The 15,022-nt window shown below is 36.3% G+C and overlaps 1 protein-coding gene across 2 annotated transcripts in view; it reads left to right on the plus strand.

Moving 5' to 3' along the window:
- The window catches only part of LOC137938815 (transcription factor-like protein DPB), a 30,877-nt gene that overhangs the window by 1,496 nt on the left and 14,359 nt on the right, over positions 1–15,022 (plus strand). Inside the window, exons 2-9 of one of the 2 annotated variants that reach the window (XM_068783861.1) lie at positions 474–553; positions 1,911–1,954; positions 4,504–4,566; positions 4,676–4,822; positions 5,166–5,234; positions 5,422–5,520; positions 14,007–14,077; positions 14,227–14,426. In XM_068783861.1, the coding sequence (XP_068639962.1) occupies positions 474–553; positions 1,911–1,954; positions 4,504–4,566; positions 4,676–4,822; positions 5,166–5,234; positions 5,422–5,520; positions 14,007–14,077; positions 14,227–14,426 (773 nt within the window). Of the gene's footprint in view, positions 1–473; positions 554–1,910; positions 1,955–4,503; positions 4,567–4,675; positions 4,823–5,165; positions 5,235–5,421; positions 5,521–14,006; positions 14,078–14,226; positions 14,783–15,022 lie in introns of those variants that run through there. The other variant, XM_068783860.1, reaches the window with a different exon arrangement.

The raw sequence follows: 15,022 nt of genomic DNA on the forward strand, positions 1-15,022 counted from the left end.
GATATTGGGAAGTTCAAGTTTTAGTTTTCCTTCTTTGGCCGGCCGTGGGGGTTGTGATGGGTTAATTTTGTCTAGTCTTCTTTATTTTCAGAAAATCCATAACTTGGAACTTGTTGAGGAAAAGTTAAACTTGTTTAAGGCATATAGAAAGGGCGAGAGTTCTATATTCTATAATGTCATAAAAAAGGAAGAATTATATGTTCTTTATTGATTTGCTCTTACATAAACTTGTTTAAGGCGTCATAAAAAGGAAGAATTCTATGTTTTTCATTGATTTGCTCTCTCTGATGGGAATGCGGCTCAAAGTAAGTTCTTAAATGTTTTTTTTTTTTAATTTAAAGAATGGTGGATATATTCGGTATTCAGAGAGGAAATGTAATGCAATGCAGGCCACTGACTTTGTGCTAAAAACTGTTGAATTATTTTGTTATAATTTGGATAGAGAAAATTCTTAGTTCTTGAATTTTAAACAGAGGTAGAAAGAAAAAGAGAGGTGCCCGTGCAGTAGGTGCTGATAAAGGTGGTAGGGGACTGCGTCAATTTAGTATGAAAGGTGATAATCTAAAAATATTGTTTATTTTTACTTTTTTCTTGTAATCTTATCACCGTCAGTACCTCATCCATGAAAGTCACACAATTTTGTAGTGGTTGATGATACAGTGGCCAGGATTAATAATCTACTTGGTTTCTACAAGGATGAGCTGCAGCCTTAGCATTGCAACATTTGTGGTTCTTCTTATCTTATCTTACATATAATACTCTTCAAAATGAATGAGACAAAACAAAAGTTGCACAGCCACCATAAAATGGTCACCCAGATGTACATATTAGAGTCAGATGCTTGATGTTTTTGCCTTTGTGGACCACTTGATGGTTTCCAACATATTAATGGACCTAATTGCTGTGGATCTGCCATGTGCATGACTATTAGGTTTTTTAAGAAACCTGTGTGATCATCTACAGGTTCTTTTTCCCTGGGTATTACTGACTTAACTCATATAAATGAGTTAAAAGTTATACTCCTTACAATGTTTCAGCATCTAACTGGAAGAAGATATTAGATCAGAGTGGAGATTTTACAAGTTGTGAAAAATGAAATTGAAATAGGTGGAATAACCTCAATCAGATGTTCACACATTATTGTGAGTAATAACGTTTACTTTTTTTTATTACAACTGAAACTTGTTATTTTTTTTCCTTAAATGATGTTAACCTTCTTTCTCAGCCACGTTTTTCTTTCTTCATTTTTTTTTTGAAAAACATCTCATTTACTTTTTCACTGCATGTGAAGTTTGTTATTTCCTTTTCCATATTGATGCCTTCTTGCTTACTATTCTCTGATTTCTTTATCAATGTCAAAAGTGCCAGATGGCTTTTGTTTGTAACCTTGGGTTCCAGTAGGCTTATACTTTTAAAGCGTACCTGACTTGGTTGAGAGCTTGTTTTCAATTGTGTTCATATTTGAAAGCATTGGCCATGCTATTCCATGAAAGGCCTATCATGATTTGGCAAGGGTAAATTTACCATATTTATGTAGTTGAACTACCATTGCTGCATATGTTTGTTAATCAGAATAGAGTGGATCTGACCTTTGAAACTTGGACATAAAAAATAAAAAAGAATAGTTGGCTGTTTTGTGTGCTGCTTTTCTAGTCAAAAATTGGACAGCTGGGCTTATCTGGTTGATGTGATTACTGCATGGCTTATCCATTACTAGGTAAAAGTGCCGCATTGTTAAAAATGTATGCATTTCCATATTCATGATGTGATATCGTTGTTCACTATCAGGTTCTTCATTTCCTTCCGATTCAAAATATCTAGCTTGGCTGGTTTGTTTTCTGTTGTATCTGTGATTACTAGGTTGAGTTTGACTGACATGCTGTTCCATTTGTGCCTTTGATTGATCATAGTTTGTGAGAAAGTAGAAAGCAAAGGGAGAACCACTTATAATGAGGTTAGTGATTCTTCTTCTTCTTCTTCTTATTATTTTTATATTATTGTTATATATTTTAATTTTTCGATGAAGAGTCAGAATTTTATTAAAGCAAGTAGATAAAAAGATACAACCTGAAAGGAGGGGCCTCCCACCACATCAAAGGTTTGGAGGGATGTACCCCTTTTAGCTTGAGAATCTGCAAGGTGATTGCGGACCTAGGAACATGATCCCAAATACAGTCAAGGGAGAAAGAGATGCTACAAACATCTAAAAAGATGTTCCAATGTCGCCAGGGAGGAGTCATAGATTTGGCGCACCAATCAATGATCACTTTGGAGTCAACTTCGATGATGAGGGGACCAGAAAATCGGTCACAGTAGATCTTAATGCTATGAAGCAAACCGATGGGGCTCGACAGAGGTGGAGTTTGAAATGCCCAAGGGACCAGCAAATGAGAGAAGAAGGTTACTGTGGTTATCATTTTTTTTTTAAATGATTACTGTGGTTACCATGAATAACTTCTCCAAGCCCACAGGCCCGGGACATCCATAAGTGCTACCGTCAAAATTCAACTTGAAGTAGCCGGGAGGAGGGGACCAAACACCCATAGTGGGAGGATGAGAGGGCCCTGTTATTGCAGCAACAAGACACCGGTTTCCTTTTCCTCGGAGGTGGGAGTTGCTGAGGTGTAGGAATTCTCTCTTCGTGAGAAGCCAAGTGGAGACCTGTCCAGCAATGGATTTGGCAAGCTTAGAAATAGAGGAAGACTTGAGCTGGAATTTTCTTTTGTTCCTCTCCTTCCAGAGGGCCCAGGGGATATGACCCGTATAGCTGGAGATAAGCAATTTACCGAGCTTGGGGAGCCGATAGCTGACGAGGGACTAGATCATTGATGGGAGGTCATGAGGGACTCAATACTGGATGGCGATTCAGGCTGACCTAATTGTTTGGGCGAAGTGGCACTTTCCGGCGAGTTATGGCAAAAGGCATAGGATCGGTCAGGAACATGTGTCCTTTGCCGAAGTAAAGCATCAGAAGTGAGGATCTTATTCCAACAGGCACACCAAACAAAAAATTTAGCATGAGGTGGAGCTTGGAGACACCAAGCCACAACAATTGGGTGGTGAGGCCAGGAGGTGTTGAAGCCCTGAATGTAGTTGTAGGCAGAAGCAGCAGTGAAAGAACCTTTTGGGCAAGGGGTCTAAATTAAAGTGTTTGGAATGGAGGTTCTAATTTTGACTCCGGCAAGGTCAGAGAAGATGCAAGAAGCCTCCAAAGCCTCTGCGTCAGTAAGTCCTCTTCGGAATTGCAGATTCCAGTCACCTGGTTGATGCCAAATATCAGTGATTGAGGCCAAAGGGAGATTGGAGAGGCTTGAGAGGGAGCAAAAGGAGTTCATCAGCGACTTTTCTCCCAACCGCCAATTAGACCAAAATTTAGTACGAAGTCCATTTCCGGGGGAAGCACTTAACATCACCCGAAAATTGAGGGAGAAGGATGATGGTTTTCCTCCAAATTGGCAAGAGTCTGTATTGCTTACCCCCTTCCAGCCACCATCCATTCTGCTTGCCCGCTTTGGCTGCAACCAGCGAGCGCCAGATCAGCGAAGGGGAGGTGTTGATGTGCCATAGCCATTTGAGTAGATATGCTCAATTGGTGCCTGAGATGCTCCTGATGCCGAGGCCGCTGAGAGTCAATGGTTGACAGACATCGAACCACTTTTAAATTGGAAAACTGTATTTGAAAAATGGGGCTACTGCAGGCGAAAAAAAAAGAGGATATGGAAATTGACTTTCTTATTCCTCATAGCAAGCTATTAAATTCATTCATAGATGAACTCCTAAATCCCTAAATATCAGTCTTACTTTTTTGGCAAGGGACCAAATCTATATAAGGACTTCTTTATTTTTTCTTATGTGGGACTCGTACTGCTTGAAAACTTTCCGGTTCCTCTCTGATCATAGCTTCCAAAGGATCACCTGACCTTTGAAAGAATCAGCCTTAGGTAGGGTATTCATGTTGGAATTAGATTAGTTCATCTATTCAGTGCCTCTAAAACTTTCTGGTTGCTTTCTGATCATAGCTTCTAGAAGATTGCCTGGCTTCTATAAGAACCAACCTTATGTATAGTATCAATGTTGGAGTTAGATGAGCTCATCTATTCAGTGATGGAGCAGGCACTTAGAACCTGCTGAGATGGTAGTCTTTTTTCTTGGGTTCTTTTTCTTAAAACTTAACTTTTAAGGAAACTCAGTTGGGAAAAATTGTTTTAGAGGTGAGATACAGTTTCTCGCCAAGATAACTTCTTTTGGTAAATTCAAACCAATTCCATTCTTTTATGTTTGTTGAAGTCCAAAGCAAATTGGGCCTTCTTGCTCTTCCATAATTGTGCACCTCTTTGCTAACTTGATAGAGTCTATGTTTTGTTGGGTTTATAAAATTATTTCCTTTCCTTTTTGTTTTTGATTGCATCTCTTGATGTTGGGCACACCGCATGTCGTTTCCACTGGCGATTTATGTTATATATCTTTTATCATCCAATCCTAGCTGTCACGATCTTTCTACAGGTTGCAGATGAACTTGTGGCTGAATTTGCAGATCCCAGAAGCAGTCTGGCTTCTCCTGATCAGGTCAGTATAAATATATATGACAGATGACCTAATGCATGCACATAAATCTCATAAACGAAGGTGTTGATTATCTTTATTTGGGTTGCTTACTTATCTTTGTTTTGAGCAGCAACAGTATGATGAGAAAAACATCAGGCGCAGGGTGTATGATGCCCTTAATGTTCTTATGGCAATGGATATTATTTCAAAGGATAAAAAGGAAATACAGTGGAAGGGTTTACCTCGAACTAGCTTAAATGATATTGAAGAATTAAAGGTATGTCTTCAGGTGTTTTCACCAATAATGGTTCATATCTTTCTGAAAAAATGTTGGTTCTAAAGGGCTATTCAAAATTTACACATTTAACTGGATTAATTTAGCCCATCTTATAGAAAATGAATTACTTTTTTGGTTATCTACAAAGAGGATACATGGAAAACTGAGTCATTCAGATTTTATTTTCTTTAGAGACAATGCTTGTCTGCTGGGTGTTGTTCCTTTCTAAGCTTAATTACTGAATCTATCTAGAGCTAAAACTACAACTATAAATAGTTATAAATAGTAACTCTTTGTTTGATTATAGTCTCATGTTGTTAATTTTTTCCTTTGATTATGGCAGGCAGAGTGTATTGGGCTCAGAAGTAGGATCGAGAAGAAAGCTGCATATTTGCAAGAACTACAAGAACAAGTATGAATACTTATTCATTTCTTCAGTTGAACTTCCATGCTTCATTTCTTTATCAATTTCATGAAGTTCGAAGAAACTTATGTTCACATATTTTTTGAGTAGGTATTTAGTGACATTGCTTCAATGTACTTTTCAATCAATTAATTGACCAAATGGTGATTTTATTGTTTTTGTACCTTCATTGAAGTATGTAGGACTCCAAAACTTGATTCGGCGGAATGAGCAATTGTATGGCTCTGGTAATGCTCCTTCAGGCGGTGTGGCTTTACCTTTTATTTTGGTTCAGGTATTATTTTTTGTTTTATGAAAGGTTTTTACTTCTGATGATCAGCAATGTTATATTCTGAAAGAGAAAAAAACATGTTATGAGAAAAAGATAGTTTTGGAATTTGTGTAATTAAATTAGATGAGAGAGATTAGGGTTTATAAACTCCTTTCCTCTATTTATAACTTAAACACTATGAAAAACTACAATCATGTCTTTGTACCCCTTAGACCCTAGGAATCTACTTTCTACATGAAACAACTTTCATGAAAAATAAAGAAAATTTAATAAACTCTAACTATACCTTCCAATATCTCCCCTCAAGTTGGAACATATAGCTTCAACATGTCAAAAATTTATCTCTCAATTTCTTGTTTTTAGCATAAAAAAGAAGATAAAAATTTGGTTTTCAACTCAGTTGATTCATAAAAAAAAAAAAATACTCAAATTGATTGTCAAAAAAAAATAATTTGTGGTCTATTTGGCTTAAAAAATCTTTAAGTTGCACTCAGCATGTAGACACTTATACTCTTGCTCCCCCTCAAGTTTGGAAACACGTCAATGACTGGTTTGAACAAGATAGAAACTCAAGATATTATAACATTCATTCCCTTGAATAATAGGCACCTCAAGATGTCCAAAGAATAAATACTGAAATAGAAAATGACATTGACAACCCTAATTAGAAGGCAAAACCCAAAGAAAAGGGTCAAACAAATTGGGTGATCCATATAAGAAAATTCGAAGCTAACACGAAGATAATCTCAAAAACAAAGTAGGTGTAACAATCACTAAGCAAGAAAAGCTGTCACTAAAGGATGATAATAGAAAACCCACTTAAGGGTAATAATAAAAACCATACATATTAAAATAAGAAGACCAACCCAAGGAACCCAAATAAAGTGATTGGCATACTTAATTTATATGAGAAAAAAATTATACGAGAAAAAAATCTGAAAAAGTTGAGATGAAAGAAGGTTGAAGAGAGAGAATGAGAGGGTGAGAAGGCGGAGAAGAGAAAATTGATAAAGTGACTACAATGGGGAACGTACACGTCCCTACCTCTGATTGAATACGATTTACAATATTGCCCTTACTTTAAGAGAAAACCCTAACTCTATATCTCCTATTCTACATGTCTTCTTTACATGAAATTTGGTTCATAGACATAGTTTGACATGTAAAACAAGATTACATCAAGAAATATAAATAACGACAAGGTAATGTTCCTTGTTAGTTTCTAATTCTTTTTAGTCTACCTGTCTTTCCTTTTGTTGACCTTGTGAAGAATTTTGATTTTATCTTCGTGGTTATCGTGGCAGTTTGAATTAAGCTCTTTGTTTATTGCATTTGAAGCAACAACAAAATGCCCAATAAAAAAACAATTGATTTTGTGCCAACGAGAGTAGAAAAAATCTTCATTTGTTAGGAATTAGACGCCCTAATTCCAAACTAACGAGAGCAATAATAATAATCACGGAAGAAAAAAAAACAAACACGAAAATACAACAAGATTTATACATGTTCGCCTCAAGGTAAGACTACGTCCTGTCTTCCGCCGCTGTAGTAATCCAATATAAAGATGAAATAATTTACAAGAGAAATCGCACACACTTACAGGTGTTTTCCTCTAACTTCTCTCGGGCTGCAACTCAAAGTTCTTTTTCGTGATGATGATAAACCCTAATAGCAGCACCCCCCAATTATAAAGAGAAAACTAGGGTAACCATATTACAAGTGTGAAATCCCCAAACTACCTTTAATGGAACAACAATCAATATATCGTGGACCTTTCAGGGGCTCCTCGCCCTCCTTCCAACCCCCACCTTACCGCGAAGGTCAATCCGCTTACCGACTCAGCGTAAGGTGTTGATTAGGCTCCACAACTTAACATCCTTTTCTCCTTAGTAGTATTTTTTGAGTGTCTACTGTTCAATGTTCAAAATTGAAACCCTATCAATGGGAATTCTACACTCAATGTCTCTATTTGTTATCTTCTTTCATATTTGTTTAGTGCAAGTTGGGCCTCTTAAAAAAAGGGTATGAGAAAGACGTGTTGAGGAACCTATAATGAAGAATTCAGGAGTTGTTGGTAAAAGTTATTGAATGGTGATAGCTAGTGTCATGTTTTCAAAGGACATCTAAGTAAAAGGGAAAATAGAAGGTGAACAATTTTGTAGCCCATAGTGTTGATGAAGCAGACTGAGAAAATTTTTCTTTATAAGCTGAAGTTAGCAACTCTAGCTTGAGAGGGTGTGTTGAAGAAACAATTATGCAGTCTTATGCGACTCTCGTGGTAAAGGGCCTCACAGTGGAAGAATTATTATGGAAGTCTTACATGAGTCTCATTGAAGAAAGTCTCATAGAAGATGTGTTTTAATTGTTTACTTTGCTTGTGTTTCTTATTAGAAGTTTTACTTTGGGTGTAATTGGGACATGGGTAGTGTAATTCTCTATTATAAATGTTAAGTTGGGTCCAAGGCCCATCCCAAAATGAGTAGTCACCTTAGGAAGCCTCTTTCTCAACTAATAAACTCAAGATATTTGTATTCACTAATCCATGTGGGACTATTCCTTAATACTCCCCCTCACGTGTAGACCCTCTTTTTGTGGTTCTACAAGTGGATAATTTAGGAGTAGGCAGTTTAGGTGTAGGCCCTCTTTTGTGACTCTACAAGTAGACAGTTTAGGTGTAAGCTCTCTTTTGTGACTCTACAAGTAAATAGTTTAGGTGCAGGCCCACATACGAGTACCTGCTCTAATACCATGTTAAATAGAGTACTAATATACTTAGTTTACAATAGTCAATGAGTTTAATTCTCCCTTAAATTTTCAACAGAGACATTTGTCAAGGGTTGTAAGCAAATAACCCTTGCATGTTTTGTCAAGCCTTGTGTAGGCAAGACTGTCTCTAATTTCAATTGTTGAGAGAAGCCTTTGTGGCTGAGGATTAGTTGCAGTAACCTATGCTGCTTAGTTGGTTGCTGATATCTCATTCAAGTTATAAGCTAGAAAGCTCTGTTTGTTGCTGTAAGAGTTGTAAGTCTTGGAGTAGGCAAGTGCGGTTGAAAATCCCTTTGTGGCTCTAAGTAAGTGTATGTATTTGCTATTGAGCGTTAGTTCCTGTATAGGCTGGTGTTGGTAAAATTCCCTTGTAGGTTTAGGTTAGAGTATGTAGTGAGTTGTTGATAAATCCCTGTGTCTAGGCAAGAGTGTCTAGTTACCTGCTAGAAAATCCCTTTTGTCTTGGCTGTTGTAAATCTATGTGAGAGTGTGCATTCAAAATTGGCTGTTGTGGTAAATTGAGTAGAGTCAATCTCTGTTCGGGTAGCATTGTAAGTTACTTTAGTGACAATTTGTTGTAGAAGTTGTTTGGTTCCTTGAGGATAGTGATATAATTCTGAGGTGCAAACCCCTTGGGAGTGGATTAACACCTCAAGTTTGGGTTGTGAACCATTATAAATCTGTGTTCTTTGTGTGATCTATTATTTGTGCATTGCTCTTAACTTTGAAATCAATATTGCACATTGAAAATGTTCCAAAGTGTGAACACATCAAATAAAATAAAAGAACTTAAAAATAAATAACAAAATGGAACGTCTATTCACCTTCCTCTAGATTTGCTCCTCACGGGACCTAACAAAAAGAGAGGTCGACCCCTGGTAGTTTACCTTCTCTAGACTGTCCAAGAATAGAAAATCAACCTGCCTCCCTTATTTGTACTTTTGACTGACAAACTGAAATGCAACGGAATTTGTCATAGACTCAAGAAATACATATGGGTGAGAGGATTACCTCCGGTAGTTTGACATCACTTGAGAGTTCAGAAACAGAAAATCAATATGCCTCCCCTGATTCTATTAGTACTTTTAACTACCTAAATGACAAATATACAGTCTCTCATAGACTAAAAAAGCACATATAAGTGAGAGGCTAACCTCCGGTAGTTTGACATCTCTAGAGTTCAGAAACAGAAAATCAATATGCCTCCCTTATTCTATTAGTAATTAATGTTGAATTTCTGAAAAAAAGAAAAACTACATTGACTTGTTGTAATTTGAGTACATAAACTCCTATTTATAATAGAGGAAAGTAATAGAGTCCAATTACAATTAAAGTACCTTTGTCCCAATTACACCAAAGTCTAACACTTAAAGATAAGTCCTAGCATAATTAAACAACTTAACATAAATAGAAGACTAACATAACTAAAACACTTTTAAACTGAGACTCTTGTAAGACTCCACCATATTAATTCTGGCTCTGTTAGACTTTTTACTGTGAGAGTCATGTAAGAGCTTTCCATATCTTCTCTTCAACACTCCCTCAAGTTGGAGTTTATAACTTCAATTTGCAATGAATATGATTTTTGGTCTTCAATTTTCTTTGCTACAAAAATATCTTCGTAGATACAAATACCTCATCTTTTTTCCTTTCCCTTTCTTGAATATTTTGGTCACCTAAAAATTACCACAACATGTGGAACAAAATACTTCTTCTACTTCTCCCCTCAAGCTGGGGATAAAAAGGATATAGAGACCCAGCTTGGACAAAACACAATATGGGAGAAGAAAATCACTCCTAGCCGTATGACAAAGCTCCATACACCAGTCAAAACGGTCATAGTCTGAAACAGACTCCGCTCAATTTGAAAGGTGGAAAACTAGCCCAACTTTAGGGCTTAAAAAAGAGATTACTCACTTTTTAAGGGTAGTTCAAATACAAATCACCTCTTGGGTGAAGAATAAAAGACTTGACTCAAGTTGGATGTTGGGCACACTCCTATACTTTTTAGGTAGTGAGTTTAGGCATTGCTTTGAAGTGATAAAAACACAAGATGATAAACTGAAGATGATAAACTTAGGAAAACAACTTTAATTGGAAGGAGGCGACTATGTAACACTCATACTTCCAAAGTGACCTTTTTTTTTGTGGAAAACTAAGGGAGACTAAAATGGTAGAACTTAATAAACTTGACGAAGTATAATTTTTTTGGGGTGATCACAATTTTTCGGAGTTAACTATGTAGAAGATATACAACCAAGTAACAAAAACACAAAACTTGAAAACAACATTGATGGAAGATATTGCATATCTTGAATGAGCACATCATGAAGTGATTAAGTTAGACCAAAACTCTCCGAGTAGAAGACAAATTTGGCTTAAAAACTCGGATTTTAGGAGAAAAAGGAAACTCAAATCACGTCAATGCCCGGAGAGATAATAGGAAAGGTTTTTCTTTGGATATATAGTTCTCCCTGTAAAGTCTCATTCTTGATGGCATAAGACAGCTCAAGAAAGAAAAAAAGAAAGACGAAATATAAAAAGAAAGAAGAAAAAACATGGAAGAGAAAGGATAGAAAGGATACAAAAAGAAAGATAGAAAGAAAGAAGAAAGAAAAAATAATGAAATTAGAAAGGAAGAAAGAATCTACTGCTACTTGAACTTGTTTTGTATTCTGATTTTTGCTGCTTCAAATATCGATTTCTTTTTGTAAAAAACTCCAATTGCCTTGAAAAGTAGACTCAAATATCTTTTCGTCAATATATAATTTGTTATATGAAAAACTCCTTATGGAAGTACGAACGCCAACAAAACAATGGGTATTAGAATTCAAAAGAGAGAAAAAAGATAAATACGAACTTAAACTACTAGAGATGATAGATAAAAAAAGAATCACAATATCTTTGTGGGTTGACCGAGTCAAGTCACAGAACCTGCTCTTAGGGGTGGCTTCGAACCGAGCCGGCTAGAGCTAGGCTCGGTTCGATTCGGTTCGAGATCCAGATATTGCTCGTTTGAGTTAACAAGCCGATCTCGACCAAATCAAGGTTCGACTTGAAAGCTCGTGAGCCGGCTCGTTAATGTGTTCGTGAGTTGCGGGGGGGGGGGGGGGGGGGGGGGCGTGCCCCTCCCGTTCTCCGCTCTGGCCGCCTCTGTTGCCGTTGACAGCTCCTCGCTGGCCGCTACATCCCCTTCCCTCTGATTTCTTCCTCTTCCTTCAATTTCTTCGCCTCTGTTTTCGTCGCTGCCGCTTCCATCGCCGTCGCCTACGACAGATCCTCGCCGGTGCCACGCCTTCGCTCTGCGTCGTCTTGGCGGAAAACCAGAGTCCCGAGAGAGTTACCTAAGTTGGGAGAAATAATTTCTCCCCCCCCCCCCCCGCGTGATGATGATTTCGCACGTGTGAAAGTCACACGTGCGAGATAAAAAACAAGTAAAAAAAAAAAAAACTTTTTGTCCCTTCCCCATGGCTCTTGAAGAAATTGAAAAGACATTTTAGTAGAAATACGTTTCTAGAGACTATTAGTGGTTTTTTCAATAAATGTTAAAAAGACATTTTTAGTAGAAATATATGGACTATTAGTGTCTCATATTTTTTGGAAACATTTTTCTAATTAGAAATTCTTATTATAAATTATATAATTTTCTAAGTAAGATTTTCTTGCCAAGATGGGCTAGAAAACCGTATAGAAAATTTTTGAATAAGTATTTGACAGTTGATGCTATAATACTTTTAGCATGAGGCAATTTTCATAGCAATTTTGTGTTTGACATTTTATTTGATTAAAAATTTATTGATAAGTATAGTAATATATTAGATTGATTATTAATTTTTATTTATTTCCCTAGATGAGGCAATAAGAGGTCCATTTAACTTTCCTAAGAAAATTTTAAAATATTTCTTGTAATTTTCTAGTAAGTCTCTAATAGTAATAGGATTTTATTTAAACATTTTTTGGAAATATGTATCTGAGGAAAAAAATTTCTAGTTTTTCCTAGAATATAAATTTTCAATCAGGGGCACTAAGGAGGCCATAGTAAATTTATGGCTAGATTCAAAAATTACAAAATAAGCTAGACAATATTTGGGGTAAAAAAGATTAATATTGGTGGGTTCTAATCCATTATCGAGATTCAATCCCGAACTTCCCCTATCATTCTTTTTTTATAAATGCATGCATAATTTTATAGATAATTTATTTGACATATATTTTATGTAGAGTATTAAATGTAGGTTAACCACGAACTCGGCTAGAGCTCGATCTTGAACTCGGTTAAAATTATTAGGATCGAACTCGATTACAATTTTAGGCTCGAGGCTAGGTCGGCTCGAGCTCGAGTTCGAAATCTTTATATCAAGTTCGGCTCGAACATAGGAAGGTTCAAACTTAGTTGGATTCGATGCCACCCTTATGCCCAATTTTAAGTAGAGGTCATGCCCAATTTTATGTAAAATATATGCCCAATTTTATGTAAAATGTATGCACAATTTTATTTAAAATGTATGCCCAATTTTATGTAAAATGTATGTATAATTTTATATACAATTTATTTGACATGTATTTTTTGAAAAATTTTAAATGTATGTTGGAGCTCGAACTCGAGACATATAATTTTTGAAAAGTTTTAAATGAATGTTGAAGCTCGAGCTCGGTTCAAACTTGGTAAAATTATTGGGCTCGAGCTCGATAACAATTTTAGGCTAGAGGCTCGGCTCGGCTCGAGCTCGAGTTCGAAATATTTAAATCAAGCTCGGCTTGAACATAGGTAAGTTCGGGCTTGGCTTGGCTCGGCTTGATGCCAGCCCTACTTGCTCTGATACCATGTTGAATTTTTGGAAAAGAGAAAAACGTCGTTGACTTGTTGTAATCTGAGTACATGAACCACTATTTATAATAGAGGAAAGTAATAGAGTCCAATTACAATTAAAGTACCCTTGTTCCAATTATACCTGAAGTCTAACACGTAAAGATAAGTCCTAGCATAATTAAACAACTCAATATAAATAGAAGACTAACATAACTAAAATACCTTTAAACTGAGACTTTTCTGTGAGACCATCTTCTGTTTTTTCTTGTAAGACTCCACCATATTAATTCTGGCTTTGTGAGACTTCTTACTGTGAGAGTCATGTAAGAGTTTTCCATATCTTCTCTTCAATACTTAACTCTTAAACTGAAAGGACAAATATAGTCTTTCAGAGACTCATAAAAGCACATATACTTGAGTAGAATAGGTTCTCTGTACCAAATACTAAAGATCTCAAAAAAATTAAATGTGCAAATAATTACGAAAATTTGATCAAGGGTTCAACATATCTATTTTTTGTATTTGACCATAGCCAGGGGATTGACCGCAAATTTTTCACGATTCATCATCTACTGCTTTATTCCTTGTGTGATTAACTCTACATTATGTGTCATTCATTTCTCAATAGTAACTACATATTTTTTTGTTGATTTATCAAATGTGGTTCTCAATGAAGTTGTCATCTCATGGAGTTGAGAGCCTTAACCACTGATTAAGATGCTTCTTATTGTCACTGTGCAAACTAATTGGAGGAATCTTGGAGTGGTTGTGCCTTATCTCATGGCCAGCATGGTCTTTTGTGCTTGAGAAGGAGCAAACTCTAAATTTGTCATTTGTTAAAGAATGTAATGAAAATGCTGAAAATTGTTTCTAATATCTGTTGTATATACTGAAATTGTAATAATTTCTACAGACACGTCCTCATGCTACTGTGGAGGTGGAAATCTCAGAAGATATGCAGCTGGTTCACTTTGATTTCAATAGGTAATCTTGTTAACAATACAATAGTCGTAATTACTTGTTATGAAATGGTTTAAATGAGTAGGACTGGGGTATTAGTTTCTAAATCCTTGTGTAAATAATTTTAGGGTTTTCTTCTAATGCTTCAAACTTGTCTCAAATTTCTTCTGCAGTACGCCATTTGAACTGCATGATGATGCTTACGTTCTGAAAGCTATGAGTTTTTGTGAGTTGCCTCCAAGTGAAGGGGCACATGAATCCACTGCTAATGGAGGCGAAAGTTCCAACATGCATGCCATACATCAACAACAGGTATCCCACCCATCACAGCCCAGCACTGTTAGTAAGATGACCACATCTCCGCCTGTTCCAGGTATCCTAAAAGGACGTGTCAAGCATGAACTCTAAATTTTTATTTCAAGTTTCTACCATGTACCTGTGGGCCTAGTTTACCTTACTTTCTCTCATTTTATTTTGTTGTTATATTTTTTTTTGATCCTGTATAGTGTAAAGTAATTTGTAGAAAGTAGGAACCCCTATTTTCTAGAGGTTGAAAACTAGTTGTTGAGAGTTGAATACAGGCCAGCAAGGTCTCAGGTGGATCTATGAACTTCCAAAGAGCTTCTGTTGGCCATTTGTTCACTTCAAATTCATATTCACTTTGTTGAACATTTGATCCAAAATGGTCACATTTACTGTTCTTGTTTACATAGAAAGACAGTGTCATCATATTCGCTTTGTTAAATGTTTGATACCAAAATGGTGACATTTAATGTTGTCGTTTACATAGAAGAGACTGTCCTCATTGCTATTACCTCTCGTTGCAACAGAGCGACCGATAAAAGTTGTTCTTTCACAGAATTCTATTTGATATGATAGGTGTGGAAGAGTAGTTGCTTGGCCTAGCTATATATTTGACCTAGTCATTTTGAGGTTGAGGCTAGGTTTGACATGTTTATCTTGGACATC

The sequence above is a fragment of the Aristolochia californica genome, unplaced genomic scaffold (genome assembly GCF_029961685.1).
Source record: "Aristolochia californica isolate CCGP_79_NKW_82.1479 unplaced genomic scaffold, dmAriCali1.0.hap1 SCAF_8, whole genome shotgun sequence".
Lineage (NCBI taxonomy): Eukaryota > Viridiplantae > Streptophyta > Magnoliopsida > Piperales > Aristolochiaceae > Aristolochia > Aristolochia californica.